Consider the following 17,197-nt stretch of genomic DNA (forward strand, 5'->3'; position numbering starts at 1 on the left):
CTAATGGTGCGCAGAGATTACAAACCACGAGATGGCTGCTTTTTGAGCAGGCACAGCATGGTTTTGGTTCGTTGACATGAGGAAAGAAAGGGATTTCCTGTTTGTGGTGAACCATTTTTTAAGATTCATCATGACCCGTTTGACAACTCTGACACATGCAGGTTTTTGTGTGTTGGACAAGCTAATTTGAGAGACCTTCACATCCTCGCTAACAGCGTCTTTCAAACATGCTCTGAATTCTGCATTCAGAATTAATTTCCTTCAGCTACATGTCTCCCATGAATACTAGTGTTTCCACTGGAAGTAACAAGCAGACACTAAAAACAGAACCTGATATTCTGTGACGGCATCCAGAACGGCTCAAAAACATTCTAAAAATCTTTTTTTTTTTCTCAAATAAACCATTAAGGGTCAAACTAGTATTAGATGCCAATAAGACTCCGCAATAGGGGTGTAACGGTACACAAAAATCACGGTTCGGTACGTACCTCGGTTTTAAAGTCACGGTTCGGTTCATTTTCGGTACAGTAAGGGAAAGAAATGCAAATATTAAACTGCAGGTTGTTTATTACTATAAACTTTTTTTTAACAATTTGTTTACACTTTTTTTTAAAATACTTTTTAATAAAATAGAAAATAAAAAAAGAATAGGAAATAAATATACTGCTGCAAAGTTCTCCACTAAATAAAATACTCTCAGTCTCAAACCAATATCATATAATAAAATATAATGAAAAATAAAAATAAATAACTAAGATTACAGTGCAGCATTACCAATCCCAGCTTGTAGGCCTGCTCATATTTAAAAATTTATATAACTAAGTGTAAAGTGCAGCATGAACAGTTTCAGTTTTTAGACCTGCTTAGATTTCTTATTGTGTTGGACCGATCGGAATTAAGAGCAAAGGTCTGTTTAAATGCCGACGGGAGCTGCATTTGAATTACAATCATTTTTTTCCTAGTTGTAGTGATGTTCACACTCGCGTGATGCCTTTTGAAAACATTAGGCCGGTGACACACTGGCATATTGCACCTGTCAAACATAGTCTATTTTGCTGTCAATACTGTTGACGGTGTCCTTTATCAGTAGGCTTTATATTTATGCTCAACATGAAGTATAGATATTGTTGTCGTGAAGACAAAATCCTGGTCTGTCAGCGGTCTCCCTCTATGTCACCTACAGTAGCAGCAGCGTGCCAGCGTCAGGCACGATTCTGGTGTGTAAAGACACAGAAAACGCAAAGCAGCCGTCACGCAACTGACACTCATTTGCGCTGAACGCGGAGACTTCCGCCACTTAATATGTTCGTTTGGAAACACGAAAATGTATATGTTCCGCATACAAAATATTGCATTCGGTCATTCGGTACACACGTGCACCATACCGAAAGCCCTGTACCGAAACGGTCCGGTACGAAAACACGTACCGTTACACCCCTACTCCGCAATGCAAATTAATTTTATCAAAATTATCAATATTATAGCCAAAGAAGACAGTTTACAGTTATGTAAACAGAAACAGATCCTAGTCTTTACAAACCTGAAAACGTTCCCTTTAAATTGCTAATCTGGATATCGAGTACCTGCGCAGGTGTTCGGGTTTAGAGATATAAGAGAAACTTTATTCTATAGAAAAAAAAAATTTACATTTTACATTAACATTCTTCCTAAACATCTCGATTTGTGTTCTACAACAATATTCAGGAGTTCAGAATAACATAAGTGTGAGCAAACAACAAATTTAATTTGGCATAACTCTTGTGAAAATGAAACTCTTACTTGAACAAAAAAAAAAACACTACTCAAAAGAATTTAAAGGGATAAGCAACCCTAAAAAATGTTTTATCATTAATCACTTACCCCCATGTCGTTCCAAACCCATAAAAGCTTCGTTCTTCTTTGGAACACAATTTAAGATATTTTGGATGAAAACCCGGAGGCTTGTGACTGTCCGATAGACTGCCAAGTAAGTGCACCTCAGTCGTGGTATTGCTGGCCCGAGACTCGAACCCAGAACCCACAACCTTAGGGTTAGGAGTCAAACTCTCTAACCACTAGGCCACGACTTCCCCTTTATGTCCCCACTGGGGATTTCCGTCACACCCTTGAGGTATTCGTCCAATCACCACGTACTGGATAACTGACCTATCAGAGCACACCTCACTTTTCAGACCAATGAGCTTTGTAAAATATGACGTCTTTCAGAAAGGTGGGGCATAGAGGAGCAACAATAATGTACAGTATTTGGAAAATAATGTGTTTCTTGAACCCCAAACAGCGTAAACACATTTCATTACACCAGATACACAAAATAATATTCTTTTTAGCAACATCATAAGACACCTTTAACATTAATTTTAATTTTAATTTTGACATTTTAAACAGCACTTAAGTGAAAGTGGTCATGAAAGTACACTTTAAGTATACACTTAAGTGGCCTTTCATTTCAGTAACATTATTACATTCACATCATCTTATCTGCAAGTAAGACTTATAATCAGAAGTACACAAGCGCACATTCAATGCAATTAGGCATACATTTCCCATAGGAAACAACACATTCAAAATAAATTACGTAAATTCATCATTATCCAAATAATATAAATATTTAGCCACACTATAGCTACTCTCCACCCTCTCCATTACCACAAAAGAGTTTTAAACATCTCAAAGTCATGTAACAATCAGAACTCCCTTCCAGGGCCCCAGACAACATAAGCCAAACACACTCTTGGAGGTCCTACGCTGACCATCTCCTCTCCACATAGTCCCAACAATGCTCAGCAATTACTCACTCAAGCGCTAACAACTAGTTAGAAAAGGATAATGCAATTTCACGGTCTGAATAGTGACAAACAGCAGACACTGTGTCCAAAGTCTAATGCTGTAAAAAACATATGTTGTCCTATATTGAAGAGACAAACCTAAGTAATTATGTGGGTTTTCTCTAAACAAGAAAAAAACAATTATAAGTGATGCCTGTTGTATGAGTCATTGAATGATGGACGAAAACTAAACCGGTTTATGCTAAAACGCAGTATCCACCATTTCTGAAATACAAAGTCACTTGTTAACCTTGTATAACATTGCGTAAAAGTATAATCTGATTTGACATACATGAACGCAATCTAAAATTCATTCTAAAAATAAAGAAAAAGCAGCAAATGATGAAATGCTTGACATACAGCAGCTCCAGCTGAACTTTGGCTTAGCAAGCAGTTCTAGAAACTGTAGTTTTTGCAACAAAGACTGAACCGTGAACTTTGTGTTACCCATAGTGCATGGCCATTTTCAGTTCATGTCACAACTGATTAGACTGACTGGAAGGAGATTCCTGCGCCTGTTCTGCTTATTTCTAAAACAGGCAAAGGTCCTTAAAAGAAACCACAGGCGAACCCTTTCCCATCCAGTAACTTGCCACAATTGTAAATAAATTGAGGCCCTTTAAGTAGAAAGGTTTGGCAGCAATGAGCATAAAACAGAATTCAATGAGTCTTCTTCACTATTCGAGTTTCCAAAGGTCTATAGATTGCTTACTGGCCGCTGAAGTGCACTACAGGGGGGAAGGGGACTGATTTTGAGCTCCCTGTGCGTGTCCGTGAGGCTCACAACAGAATACTAATGGCTTTAGGCTGAGACACATGAGAGAAAAGATATGCAAAAAGACATTTAAACTTCCCTCAGCAGCACCATCTAAAACCATCGGGAAGAAACGGCTCCAGCAACCGATAGAGCAGTTATGAATGAACCTATGAAGAGGCGTTGGAGTGTTTCCTCAGCTGTGTTCAATCAGAAGAGAGGACATCCCTATGCGAGAATGTGAAATGTGAGAGCATCAGTCTTTCATGAGGCAATCTTCCAAACTAAAAGTTGTGATAAGGCTATGCCTCTAGACCAGACAAATGTCTGAGTGTTTGCAGTGGCATAGATGCAAACTTACTGGCTCAGATCAGAGAGCTGCAGTAATGCCGCCGGGAGAGGAAAACAGATAGCTAGCGCTCTAGGATAAGAGTCCATGCATACAGATCCACTTATCGCTTGATTGAGAAGACAACCGATGATAGGAAAGATGACTGACATTTTGAAGATCTACCAAGAATTATATGAACACAGTACATTAGTGGCACAATTAACACAGAAGAGCAACTCTAGACATTAGTGTGTGTTTAGTAATATTCTTGGCAGATGCTTCATACCAAATACAAAGAAATGCATTAAATTAGGAGGCAGAAAAACTCTGTAAGGGTTGTTCTGACTAGTCAATTAATTTTCCCACTTATGTTTTTTGGTGCTGGTCGTGACAACCCTGGGCTTGTTGTTTCACACATGAAAGCAGCTTGCATTTATTTGGCATGCATACAGATTTAATAGCTTACATTATTCGCATCAGCCCACCTCAGCAGCTACATAAGGTAAGGGTGAGATAGTAGTCTACATTGCTAAAGATTGTGTTGATAAACTGGTCTATAGTTTATAAGAGGAAAATGTAAAAAAAAAAAAAAAAAAGGATGGTGGATTAATTTACTCTTCGCAGCGAGTTTGATTGACAGGTGATCTGACCAATCATAATGCCGAATTGGCCATTTTGTCTGAAAATGGTGTGTATATTGGAGTCTTTCTGTGGTTGAAATAAGATACCTTCCGGTGTTCATTCAGGTTTATTTTGTGCTATAATAATTAGTAAAGAGGAAGAAATGATCGGTTATCAGGCAAGAGACAAAATTTGAAAAGCATAGACTTTGTTTCGTACCAAAAGTAAGCTGCTCTGTCTTGTCTGTCTGCTTGTTGTCACTTTCCTCTTTGCTTTGTGATTATTTTTCACTGCGTGAGAACCAGAGGTGTGTGTGAGAGCACCATGGCTTGTCGGATGTAGGGGCAGGTCTTTGCGTAGGGTCAGTTAACAGTGGGATGTAGATATGCTGCTCCTCCGTAGATTAGATTTCATAAAATGCATGACTCTAATAATTTCCTTCTGGCAGACTAACTATTTAATACTTTACAGCTGTTGTTTGAAGAAATAAACATACTGCCAAATACATTGCCTTTTATAAAAACTTGCCATTCTCACAATGAAACAAGCCATCCATCCGATTCTTACAAATCCGAGGACTCTGGGAATTTATATGAATGCATCTGTGAAGGGAAATAAATTTGCAAGTCTTTACAATTTTGACTGAAAATGGTTTAAAGGCTGAAATGTAATGGTATCATTTTATAAAGACTTGTCAAAACTTTAATTATAGGAGCTATAAAGTTGTTTAAATCATCGTTTTTAATAGTCATTTTATGGTTTAGCATATTACCACAGACATTGGAATGGTTTCAAAACCACACAGATATCTAAACATGTAATTCTATTCCAAAATCAAAATATTTTCAACTACTGATCCAAAAAACTCAAAGTAATTACTGTACTAAAGATACACTCTGTAGTGTTTTTAGCTCACGTTATCATTGCTGTTCTTTGTGTGCTATAAATACTGATACCACAGTGGTGTTAGACGCTGCACTGCCATCTATTGATGTGGATCAGCACATTTTAAATTACAATTTAAATAGTAAATTATACTGAGTTTTTAGAGAACAGCTTACACAATTTTCCTTACTTGTCCAACAAAAATAGAAACAACTTGGACATCACTACTTAGGGATTTTCTCTTTTTATCTTGTGTATACAATACCAACAAATGCTATACACGTGACCTCTTTTTGTTGCAGCCGATGATCATTCATATCCATTGTGATATCGGAGTATAAATGGCGTCTGTTAGATAAGGTTAATGAGCTCTAATGCGCACTGAACAAATGAGGGGGGTGCCATAGTAATGACAAAAATTCATTTTTAGGGCCAGACCGCACCTCATTTTAGAACAGCCACAACCGACAACAGAAGCAGCATTTCTGACAGTTACATGGCTCAGCCTGCCAGACACCATCAATCACGAAAGCTGTCACTTCTAAAATCTGAAGCACATCCTGATTACAAGCCTGCTCCAGCGGTGGCCAGGGAAACCATTTCAAAAGACGTCTTTGAGATGAGGACCAGCAACAAAAGTGCAGAGGAATGTCTTCTGTCAGCAGAGAGTGAACTTAGGGCACAGCCACATGCATTCTTTAGGAGTGAACCCGACACTTCCAACAGCTCCTCTGTCCCAGCAGTCCCATTACTTTCCACTTCGCCTTGCTAAAACCCCCTCGTCTGTCCTCCCCTTTAGCTTTAAAATATAGTACCCACCCTTGCACCTCAATTTGTGGTGGCAGCGGAGACACATTTACGATCAGACAGGCTCCTATTTCATTGAATGCTCACTAAACTGAGGTCAAGAAACAAAAGGCAACAGTAAACATCTCATTTAGAGGCAAGCTTTCAAAAGGTCAGCAAATGTTTAATTTAAAAAATTGATATATAGGCTCATAAAAATGGTTGGATTTTAAAATTTATTCAAAATGCCCATAGCAGTAATAGCATAAAAATACTTAATTTCATAACCCACCCTGATTTCCATTTTTTAGTTAAACAAGAATGTTTGCCTACAAATGGCTTGCTAATATCTATCTGGACCTTAAAATACAATGGGAGAAACAATTTGATCATTTTATCAAGTACACACCTCAGCTTCAGGTACTTTAATGGAACAGTTAATGGCTTTGTCGCATAATAAATGAATCCAGAGCTTCTGCTAATGTCTTTGAACAAACTCTGATGACAGCACCCTTGATCAGACACAACTCAGACTTGGCCGTTCTGGCATCTGACGTAGAGATGACCCGGGCTGTAGAGCTATGCACATCACAGCAAACTAGCCTTTGATGTGCAAACCACACATCTGGAGCTGGAACCAATCCAGATAAAATGGAGATTTATCAAACCACAGCAGCGTTCCAGTTTTCTCAAAACTAATGAAGGAAGCACTGACAGCTTAATCAAATAATTCCGCAGGAACTGATAAAATGCTGTACGACTGTATGCTGTGTTCAATTTATAAGCTTTTCATAAAGAACTTGCTAGTTTTTTCATCCAGCCAGATATGGCTATTGATTCAGCCCAAGTTAACGCATGACCCATAGGAAAAGAGTGAGTCTCCTGCACTTAATGAATTAAAGACAGGAGAGCAGAAAGACATAAGCAGGCCAACATGGAATCAACACACATATAATTCAGCATATACACACAGAACTGGAAAGACCTTAATTTCACAATGTAGTGCTCATCCCCCACCGATTGCATGAATGTTAATTAAACGCAAAGTGTGAGAATAGCTCATGTGTAAATGTCAGCTCATGTCAAATTAACAAGTTTGTTGGTGGGCAAAACTTACGTGTCCCGCATCGCTTTTCAGCTTTGACGCACTTCAAAGACTGCATGTAAACACAAATAGCACAACTTGTCTGTTAGACTCAGACGTACGTCACAATACAGAAAACATCTATCGCAACTTTAATGAGGTGTTCAAAAAGAGTCAGTGTTTCAAATCAGTCTGACAAATCCTTATTTGAATGAACTCACTAAATCCAGCTACTGAACCAACATATGACTCACTTACTAATGTTCCATGTCAATGATTTATTCATTTAAAAAAAAAAGTATATATTCCTGTTTATCTGTATAGCTCAAAGTCAAGTCTATAGGTTTATCCTTATTTTCATAGATTACTAAAAGCCTTATAACAGGGAAAATAATATATATATGTTTAAATAACTTTAGTTTTCTTTAGTTAACTTTAGTAAAACATTTTCAGCAAGTCTTGAGATTGATCATATTGCTCTAGCAGGATCCTAAATTAAAAAGCTCTGGGATCTCTTGGATTATTAAATATGTTGGCTAATTTGATTATGCTTTAGCATAATTTTACCATGTTTAAATGCATTACGCAGAATTTCTCTCAAAACAAGCTAGCGTGAAACCAAGTCATTTAGCTTTCCTTGTTAAAAAATAATGAGCAAACATCTGAACTTAAAAGTCTCTCAAAGAGAACTCTTAATGACAGAAGAGAGACATCCACCAACACTGAACTAATACTATATTCCCAAATGTTATTCAAAGACATCCAGTTTTCAAAAGGATGGAGTCAGACTGGGTAAACCAAACTTTGATCTCTCATCACACCCCCTCCAACACCCAATCAGAGGAAATTCTTTCAAAGCCAAACCTCTCATTACTCAACCACAGAACACCCTCTTTATATACACCGACCAGTCCCTGTCCTCTCTCCATCATGAGTTTTCTCGTCTGATGGATGAGGTATTAGTTTGTAGGTGCTGACAGATAATCACTCAGATCTTGTGAGTGGCAGGTTGTCAGATTGGGCAGTCCCACAGCTAGCACCCTCCCCCTGACCCCGCCCCGTCCCGAGTGAGTCAAGGCTCCAGATTGAGCGTCTCTCAGCTGGGCTGTGCCTGACACTACCAGCCTCTCAAAGCTCAAAGACCTGTACTGTACCACCACAATCATTATATCATCACTGATTCTGCCCGTATCTCAGCTTCCATCACAGAAAAAAAAAAAGCAAGCGAGACTGTGGAAGAATGTTGGATGTATTCCATGATACTAGGCCTGTCTGACCCGTCCGGTTCAGAAGGACTAGATAATAACACTTCACTCTGATGGTATCCTCCTTAACATTCCTTCGACCCACTACAGACTCAAAGATTCAGGCCTGGACAGTGTCGACTGTAATTATGACAATTTAGAAAAGTGTGTTTTTTGAAAGTACCAAGTTTTAGAGGACCAGCATCACATGTAATGAGTCGCATTGTGTACAAACGCAGATGACTCAAGTCTTCAACACAACAGAGCCATACATCCAGAGTAATTAATCACAATCAGTGAACCATAAACTAGGACATTCACTCAATTGTATTGACCGAAATCAAAATGACCAAATCTTTCAACATTTTATGAAGGATGTACAAATTGTAATATTATAACACTTAAGAAGCTGGTGTTGCCAGTAGTTCTTACAAAAGTTTGGAGACACTATCATACAGACAAGTAGAAATTGCACCTATAAATGAATTTGTTTAAAAACTTGTTTTAATGGATGATTTGGAGTGAATACTCAAGGAACACAGATGCAGCTCACAAAGCAAATTAAGAGACTCACTATAGTCCACACAAACGGTTCGTTATCAAAATAAATACATAATTTTGATTTCTCTTAATTTTTGGTTTCATTTAAATGTTTGATTTATTATTTGAATGGGGAAGATAAACAACCGAGAAGGTGTGTACACACTTTTGAGTAGATATAGATTTCAGTTCAAGAGTTTGGGGTCAGTAAGATTATTTAGCTAATGTTTTTGAATGAAGCCTCTTTTGCTTACAATTTAAAAACAGCTTTTCTAAAATGTGATTTATTCCTGTGATGCAAAGCTGAATTTTCAGCAGTCATCACTTCAGTCTGTCACATGATTTCTCTGAAATCATTACAATATGCTGATTTGCGGCTCAAAAACATTTTCTATTATTATAACAGTTAAAAACAGTAGAGCCGATTCATATTTTTGTGGAAACTGTGAGACATTTTTAAGATGAATAGATAATTCTGCATAGCCAATGTAAACGTCTTAACTGTGACTTTAACTGACCCCAAACATTTCAACAGTAGAGTATATTAACAAAACAATTAAACTACATTCACTCTATTTGAGGAAAGCATTCACAAAAGGATACATTTTGATGGCCCCTGATTTAGTTCCAATGGCCATAAGCTGCAGTTTGGGATCATAGGCCAAAGCACTTGGCTGGTTTGGGAATCCATGTTCAACTGTCTGAGTAAAAGAGAAGAAAAAAAAAAAAAAAGAAAAAAAAAAAAAATCACACATTCAGAACTCAAAATTCATATGTAATGTACATTATATAGACTTTTGAAATCCCTCTTTTTATGCTAAGCTTAAAAAAAAAGAAACTAATTCATACTTCATTGACTTCTAATGAGCCCTGATGCTACAATTAACAATACAGGAGATCAATTCAGTAGTCTTGTCAGGAAAAGGATTTCCTTGTTTTTACAAAAAATAAATAAATAAATAAATAAAAATACAATGCAGAACCAAAAATAGCAAGGAAGGAACTCTAGTAGATCTGACAGACAATGCCAAACTCATCTTCACAAGCCTTCAAAAGTGATTTGCAGAAACAGGTTTTTGGGCAATTCTAAAAATGTCCCCTTAAATCAACACACAAATTTAAACAAAACAAAAAAAAGGCTTGAAGTTGGCCAAATGATGCAGATCACTTTTCACAGGTTGACAAAGTGTGACATGATAAATAACAGGACCTTCCTGTAACATTACACACAGTGTCATGACACTTCATCAGCATGACACCGCCGCTCTGTTTTTCCTAAACCATCTGTGAATAAATGTCATCAGCAGCATTTGAGAGATGGAACGAAAGTGGGCACTTCGAATAGGCTACTCTAAAAACATGCATAATATCAGATCTCTCATTTCCTCCTGTTTTCCTTTACACAGAGGAGGAGGAGGAGGGAAGAAATGTTTGATTGTGCTGTAATGGTGCCAGAGTTGGGTCATCAGTAAAGAGCCTACAATCAAACACTTTCTATGTTTTTGGCAGGAGAGCAGTTACATGTTCATTATGATTTAAGAGCTCTAGAAATCCACACAATCACCCTAAATCTGCCAGCACCACTGCAGAATACATTCAAGGCTCAATAACAAACAGAAATACACACACATCATTTATTTTTCAACAAGACAAACCACTCATTGAGCTAAATAAATTGCGCTTTTAGTAGAAATACTAAAAATAAATAACCATAAATGATAATATTATATATCTATGTGTGTTAGTCAATCGATAATCAGTCGTGCGTAACGGTTAAAGTCGCAATCATTAGAAAACTTTGAGGTCACTCACAACAGACAACACGCTCGATCTAATTTAATGAGCTCCATTGACGAAGATATTCAATATTATTACAATTACACTCAAACACAACATATTTGTCATTCTCTGGAAGCCATTAAAAGTCCAACTGTTCACTAACAAAAAGAAAAGCTACTGTTTCAAACAACTTTCATTGTCAAATCTGGCCATGATAGTTGTAAACCATTGTCATATTATCGAATGCATGTTAATACAGAGAAAGTAAATGAAATAGAGCACGTTCACAATAAGTCAAGTGTGAATGCATTTGCTTGAATTAAATGTTTTCAATGCAACCCGAAACCGCATGCATGCTCGAGAGAGACAGAGATAGAGAGAGAGAGAGAGGGGAGAGACAACGCTATATATCCCACATACCTTATTGAATGCAAACAGATCCTGTTTGATTTTCTCACGATGAGGGTCGTTTCCCTGCCGTCTGAACCTAAACTTCATCATCCTGAAGCCGAATCAGAGATAGATCACAGCGCGCGCCGTCTCAGATTGATATAAATGCCGTCAGGCGTGAATCGGTGCAGAGAAACAATGTGATCCTTCATGCAAGCTCCGGTTTCTTTCGTATCCACTCCTGAAGCCATGCAAGTTTTAACTCTGCGTTAATGCAGTTTGACCACAGGGCAATTCAGAGGAACCACGACTTGGGAGAGCCAATCAGAATGCAAGAATCTGTGACCAATTCACCAAACCACGCCCACCGCCAGCGTGCGTGTGGAAAACACGGATCAGGATTCCGCTGAGTTAGCTTTACTTACTCACACGTTTGAATTGGCTGGCAGCGATTCAATTTCGTTTGCATGGAGAAACCAGCCAATCAAATCATGTTATTTTAGTATTATTTACATCCAATAAAGGTTTTTATTACAATTTTTAATGAACTTTTATTTTTTTCATTTCCTTTTAATTTTAATTAAAATGTAAATTATATGTGTTTTGTCATTTATTATAATTTATTTAAAATCTTACTGTTTAATTTTTTTGGTAATTTATTTATTATTTTTTTTTATGAGTTTCAGTTTTATTTCACTTTTGAATTTTTTCAGTGTTGCTTTAATTTATAACCAACTAGTAATTTTAGTGCTTCAGCCTAAACGTATTCCAGGCCACATTTGCAATGTTTTAGTTTTTCAAGTAATATTTATATATTTTTATTTTATAATTTACTGTTATTTAAGCATTGTTTCAATTCACAAAAACGTTTTTTTTATAATAATTTAATATAATAATAATTTAATTTTAATAATTTAATAGTAGTGCTTTTTAAAATATATCACTCAATGTATGATTCCTCAAATTGTGCATCTACTGTAAATAAATAATATGCAATTGGGGGTAAACACAGGTCAATTGTGATGTTTTTAATTATTTAGTATAAAGACTTCATATTACACTTACATTCATTGTGCATATAGTTCATTTCCCATTCAAATCCACATGACATATAAATGCAAACAATATATAAATATTGAAAACATACAATAGTCTCAAGTAGTGCAAATCAGTATTTAAGAGAGGAACTCTCTCATACAAAAATAAAGTCTTGCTGATCACATGTCCAGAACTAGAGGTAGTACTATACTGTTTTCAATTATAGGCCCATATGTTCAACCTAACAGAATGCATGCAAATTACTGTGCATAACAAGTTAATCTTGGAACTTGGTTTTGAAATTGCAAACAGGCATATTGCACTATCAATAATGACAGCTGGCTTTAGACGTGTAGGAGTTTAATAGTGTCTGATTGCAATTATTGCAATAAAAGTAATATAAATATAATTTGCTAGAGCAGAGTGATTTCACTGGGCGGCAGAGTAAGTCTCTTCTCTCGTACGGACAGCAGGTTCTCCATATGCATGGCGATAACACGACACAGCTCAAGACTCTGTAAATTCAAACACACAGGAATAAGCTCCGCCCACACAGGCCCAGTGAAAATTTACACAACACACCTTAAAAGTGCATTAAAATGAGCAGATATTGCACGATTAGATTATGTGATGGTTTGTAATCATATACTCCAAAGTCCATACCTGGTCCAGCTGTAACTGTGTAATGCGTTGAGACATTAGGTCACCCAGCATTATCTCCACATATGGGTAACTAGAGCCAGCTGTGGGCCTCTGTGTACGGGTGGACTGGACCTCCTTCAGCGGAAACTTCACCATCGGCTCCTGAAGAACATTGAAAACAGCTGGGATGTCTATATGTGACCATTATATAATATCATGGGAGGAAATGCAGATAAATTGGAAAATCTTTGGAAATATACAGTAAAATGGACACTTTAGCAGTTTCAAAGCAGATGACATTTAATTACTGAATCACTGCAAACCTCATCATTGAAAAATATAATAATAATGTAGATAATGAGGAGAAAGTTTTCTTAACCATCAAATCAGCATGTTAAAAAGGCCTCTGGAGGATCATGTGACACTGAAGCCTGGAGTAATGGCTGCTTTCACAATATTACTGTTCTTACTGTATTTGTTATCAAATAAATGCAGCCTTGATGGCCTGAAGACTGAAGACTTATTTACACGCCCTCAAGTCATTTCAAGCATATGACTTTCTAAATTGTGACTGAATTCAAATTTTTAGGTCAGCTATTATTTTAAAATATGCTGTCGTTTTAGAAATACAGCCTAAAAACACTTGCCAAGGAGGCTTGGCATTTAGTAAGCATTGGAAATAAAGGGGTTAAACTTACATGAGTATCTTTTCTTAGAAAGTTCAGACCATTTTGGTTGACAGCCAGAATGCAGGGGGTGTCGATAGCACTATTACTGCTGCTCTGTATGTAGAAGAACGACGAGCCAAACATGGGGAAAGCACTCACGAGCCCTGAAACAGAGACACAAGCAAAACAATCAGTGTTTGGAATAATAGGCAGTGCGTCTTCTCACTGGCTGTTCTCCCAGATCAAGACCTCACCCAGAAATTGTGCTTTGGCCTGATGAGGAGTGAGGGCCTGCACCTGCTGCATGTGCTGGGTCACCATGTTTAACCACTGCTGGTGCCGCTGGAGACCAAAGAGCTGAGAGGGGATATACTCCTGAACCTCATGACTGACGGCAGAGAACAAGAGAATGTTAGTCTATAGAAGAGGTAACTTATATTAGCTGAGGGACATCAGACAGGCGCTGTTCTCCATCAGGGGCCAACTAAACAATTACAAGCACAACACTGTGTTTTTATAACTGTGAATTTGACCTATATACAATTATTGGCACAGTAATTAACATGAGGACAGATCTATTCAAAGTGACTCATTTCTCCCTCATAGTAATGATCCCTGGGATTGTATTTCCCTGCAAGTTTCTTTTTGAAGTGAAGGTAATTAGCGAACTCATTAAGAGAGCAGAATGATGGCAACCAAGCTTGATACAGTATATATATATATATATATATATATATATATATATATCAAATTACTGTTCAGAGTTTAGGGGCTTTGAAAGAAGTCTCTTATACCCACCAAGGCTGCATTTATTTGATCAAAAACACATTAATAATATAACAATGTAGAATATTTTCAGTGTAAAAAGACTGTTCTATTATATGTTAAAATGCAATTTATTCCTGTGATGGTAAAGCTGAATTATCAGCATCATTACTCCAGTCTTCAGAGTCACATGATGCTTTAGAAATCATTCTGATATGGTGATTTGGTGCTGAAGAAACATTTCTCATGATTATCAATGTTGAAAACAGTTGTGCTGTTTAATATTAATATTTCTGAGGATACCATTTTTTTCTCTGATATACACAAAATAAAAAGAACCATTTATTTGGAAAAAAAAACATTATAAATGTATTTTTTTCTAACACTAGCTTGCTCTATTTTTTTTCTATTCTATTTTCTTTTGATTTATCATGGTAATTTGGTTCAGTGGGGTAAATGTGCCCTTTTTTAAGTTTTTCATTGATACACAAGTCAGTTATTTCTTTGGTTGATAAATTCAGGATATGATATCAGTCAGATTAATTGCATTACAAGGTTGGCAGGTGGATCGAATCCTTGGCACGATGTTGCAGAGCTGCCAGTTTTGACACTTGCTGAAGCTGCTGCTCACTGGCTTTACCCTGTGGGACAACATTGAGCAGCCCTTTCAAGTAGTCAGGGGACACCTGTAAAATGTGAATGAAGATCAGATTAGTATAGCCTGAACAGAGAAAACTTAGAACGAATCGAGAACAAATGCCTCAGATCTTTGTAACTTGTGCAATAAGCAGCACAGGACATGAAAGGAATGTCTGAGAAATTGAATCAGTCTGGCTGATGTACCTGATTGTAATGCATAGTGACTCCGAGCTCATTGTCAAACTTCAGTGGCTGCGTCCAGATCACTCTTCGAAACCACAGACTGTAGTTGCTGTCAACATGTTCAGCTTCTGTAGCAACATCCAAGATGTACTCCCTTTTGTTTAGAGGGCAAACATTCTGACCTGGAGAAAAATTGACAACACATGAGAATACAGCTTTCAATCCCCACATGGAAATAACCTATATAAACATTAATGTTTTAATATAGGTTTTGATATAGGTTTTTAATATATGTGACATATATAAAATTGGCCGTTTTACTATATTATATGTACATATATGCAGCATATATGTGCATATAAACTGCATATAGGTTTCATATAAACTGCATATATCCTCATATAGGTTCTTTCCATGTAGGTCTTTGTTCACCCAACGAAAGAGTTCACCCAAAACTGGAAATTTGCTGAAAAATGTACTCACCCCCAGAGCATTCAGCATGTAGATTAATTTGATTCTTCGTCATGGGAACAGATTTGGAGAAATTTAGCATTACATCATTTGCTCACCAATGGATGGATGCACTGTAGTGATTGATTACGAACAGTTGATAAAAAAACGTTTAATTTCACAAGATATTCACTGAGGAAGTCATGTGAATTAATTTTGGATTATTGTGGTGTTTTTATCAGCTGTTCGGACTCTAATTCTGACAGCACCCATTCACTACAGTGCATCCATCCATTGGTGAGTAAGCGATGTAATACTAAATTTCTCCAAATCTGTTCCCATGACGAAGAAACAAATTTAATTTACTTCTTGGATGACCTGAGGGTGAATTCATTTTTATCTTTAGGTGAACTATTCCTAAAGTAAAAATGACCCTTTCGTTTCATAAGATAAGTGAACTACCATATCAGCTACTACAAACCATCCGATATTAGATTTTGATTATGTATTTTCCTTTTTGTCATCTCACCTCTGTTTGTGACCACAAATATAGCATATTCATCCAAGGCTTCAAGTTTATGTAGACCCATCTCATAGCACAGCTCTTCAATGGCATCCAAAGCAACCTCCAAAGTAACAAAAGTGAATTAGAATCACATTTTTCCTACTAAATGAATTACATGGTTGATCGAGTTTCGAATAAATAGAGTCAACATACTGAGCAGGTTTTGATCTTTAGATGGCGTTCAATTCCACCAGGAAGAAGAAACAACTGGCGTTTGGAGCTCCTTCCAGCCTTGAAAACGTTGGATTGTGCATGTTTAAGCAGAAATTGCTGAAAATGTCACTAAAATTTGCATTAAAATTGTTTATGTGCAACTAACCAGCATAGCTTTCAATTCCATCCCATTAGGATGTTCAACACGTCCACCATACTGGAACGTCTTCCTTAGGTTTTGCTCACAAGCCTTGGAAATACCTGTCAATATATAATGTTTGTGTAACCATCAGTCAGTATTTTCTCTGTGTAGCAGCTGTGACATGTAGCTAAAAAAGCAGTATACCTTGAAAGTGCACCCCTGGACTTGCACAGACGTCTAGAAGGTACTTCAGTAGGTAAGGTTTAAGCGCCTCTGAACACTTGTAGTATGCAGTGAGGATGTACAGCAGCCTCCAGCCCCTCTGACAACTCTCCCTGTGAAATACAGAAAAGATCATATAAGACCCTGTAAGACTCTGTTTGGTTTCATCATTCAGAAAGAAAAAGGCTCTTACGTCTTGGAGCTGGTGTTCGCTGTGATCTGCTTGAGGACTTGGCAGTACGCTTCATCCCTCATTAGTCCATACTCACCACTCAGCTGGAACAGAGGTTATTCATATTGCATATTGCAGTGGCATTAAATACATTAAGCACATTCCTGTCCTGTTATCTTAATAATTCATGATGGGAATTCTTGTCTAATTCTCGCGCTATTTGAAGAGCTGCGTACCCTTAGTATGGTGCTCACAATCTCCTGCTCCGTCTGGCCTTTCATAGGGTAGTCTCCCATAAACTTCATTATAGCTGCAAGAT

The 17,197-nt window shown here is 37.2% G+C and overlaps 2 protein-coding genes across 3 annotated transcripts in view; both read right to left on the reverse strand.

Annotated features, from left to right (window-relative positions):
- Positions 1–11,494, reverse strand: part of llgl1 (LLGL scribble cell polarity complex component 1) — a 37,117-nt gene extending 25,623 nt beyond the window's left edge. Inside the window, exons 1-2 of the mRNA XM_059558366.1 lie at positions 11,270–11,494; positions 9,674–9,771 (exon numbers count right to left, since the gene is read on the reverse strand). Of these exons, the coding sequence (XP_059414349.1) occupies positions 9,674–9,771; positions 11,270–11,350 (179 nt within the window). The 5' untranslated portion in view covers positions 11,351–11,494. The remainder of the gene's footprint in view (positions 1–9,673; positions 9,772–11,269) is intronic.
- Positions 11,495–12,235: 741 nt separating this feature from the next.
- myo15aa (myosin XVAa) overlaps positions 12,236–17,197 on the reverse strand; it is a 28,117-nt gene continuing 23,155 nt past the window's right edge. For both annotated transcript variants that reach the window (XM_059558388.1, XM_059558380.1), the window contains 12 exons: positions 17,115–17,188; positions 16,900–16,982; positions 16,689–16,819; positions 16,509–16,603; positions 16,343–16,420; positions 16,154–16,250; positions 15,196–15,356; positions 14,905–15,038; positions 13,842–13,975; positions 13,618–13,751; positions 12,941–13,081; positions 12,236–12,792 (listed from right to left, as the gene is read on the reverse strand). In XM_059558388.1, the coding sequence (XP_059414371.1) occupies positions 12,691–12,792; positions 12,941–13,081; positions 13,618–13,751; positions 13,842–13,975; positions 14,905–15,038; positions 15,196–15,356; positions 16,154–16,250; positions 16,343–16,420; positions 16,509–16,603; positions 16,689–16,819; positions 16,900–16,982; positions 17,115–17,188 (1,364 nt within the window). In that variant the 3' untranslated portion in view covers positions 12,236–12,690. The remainder of the gene's footprint in view (positions 12,793–12,940; positions 13,082–13,617; positions 13,752–13,841; positions 13,976–14,904; positions 15,039–15,195; positions 15,357–16,153; positions 16,251–16,342; positions 16,421–16,508; positions 16,604–16,688; positions 16,820–16,899; positions 16,983–17,114; positions 17,189–17,197) is intronic.

The sequence above is a fragment of the Carassius carassius genome, chromosome 1 (assembly GCF_963082965.1).
Source record: "Carassius carassius chromosome 1, fCarCar2.1, whole genome shotgun sequence".
NCBI classification, from domain to species: Eukaryota; Metazoa; Chordata; class Actinopteri; order Cypriniformes; family Cyprinidae; genus Carassius; species Carassius carassius.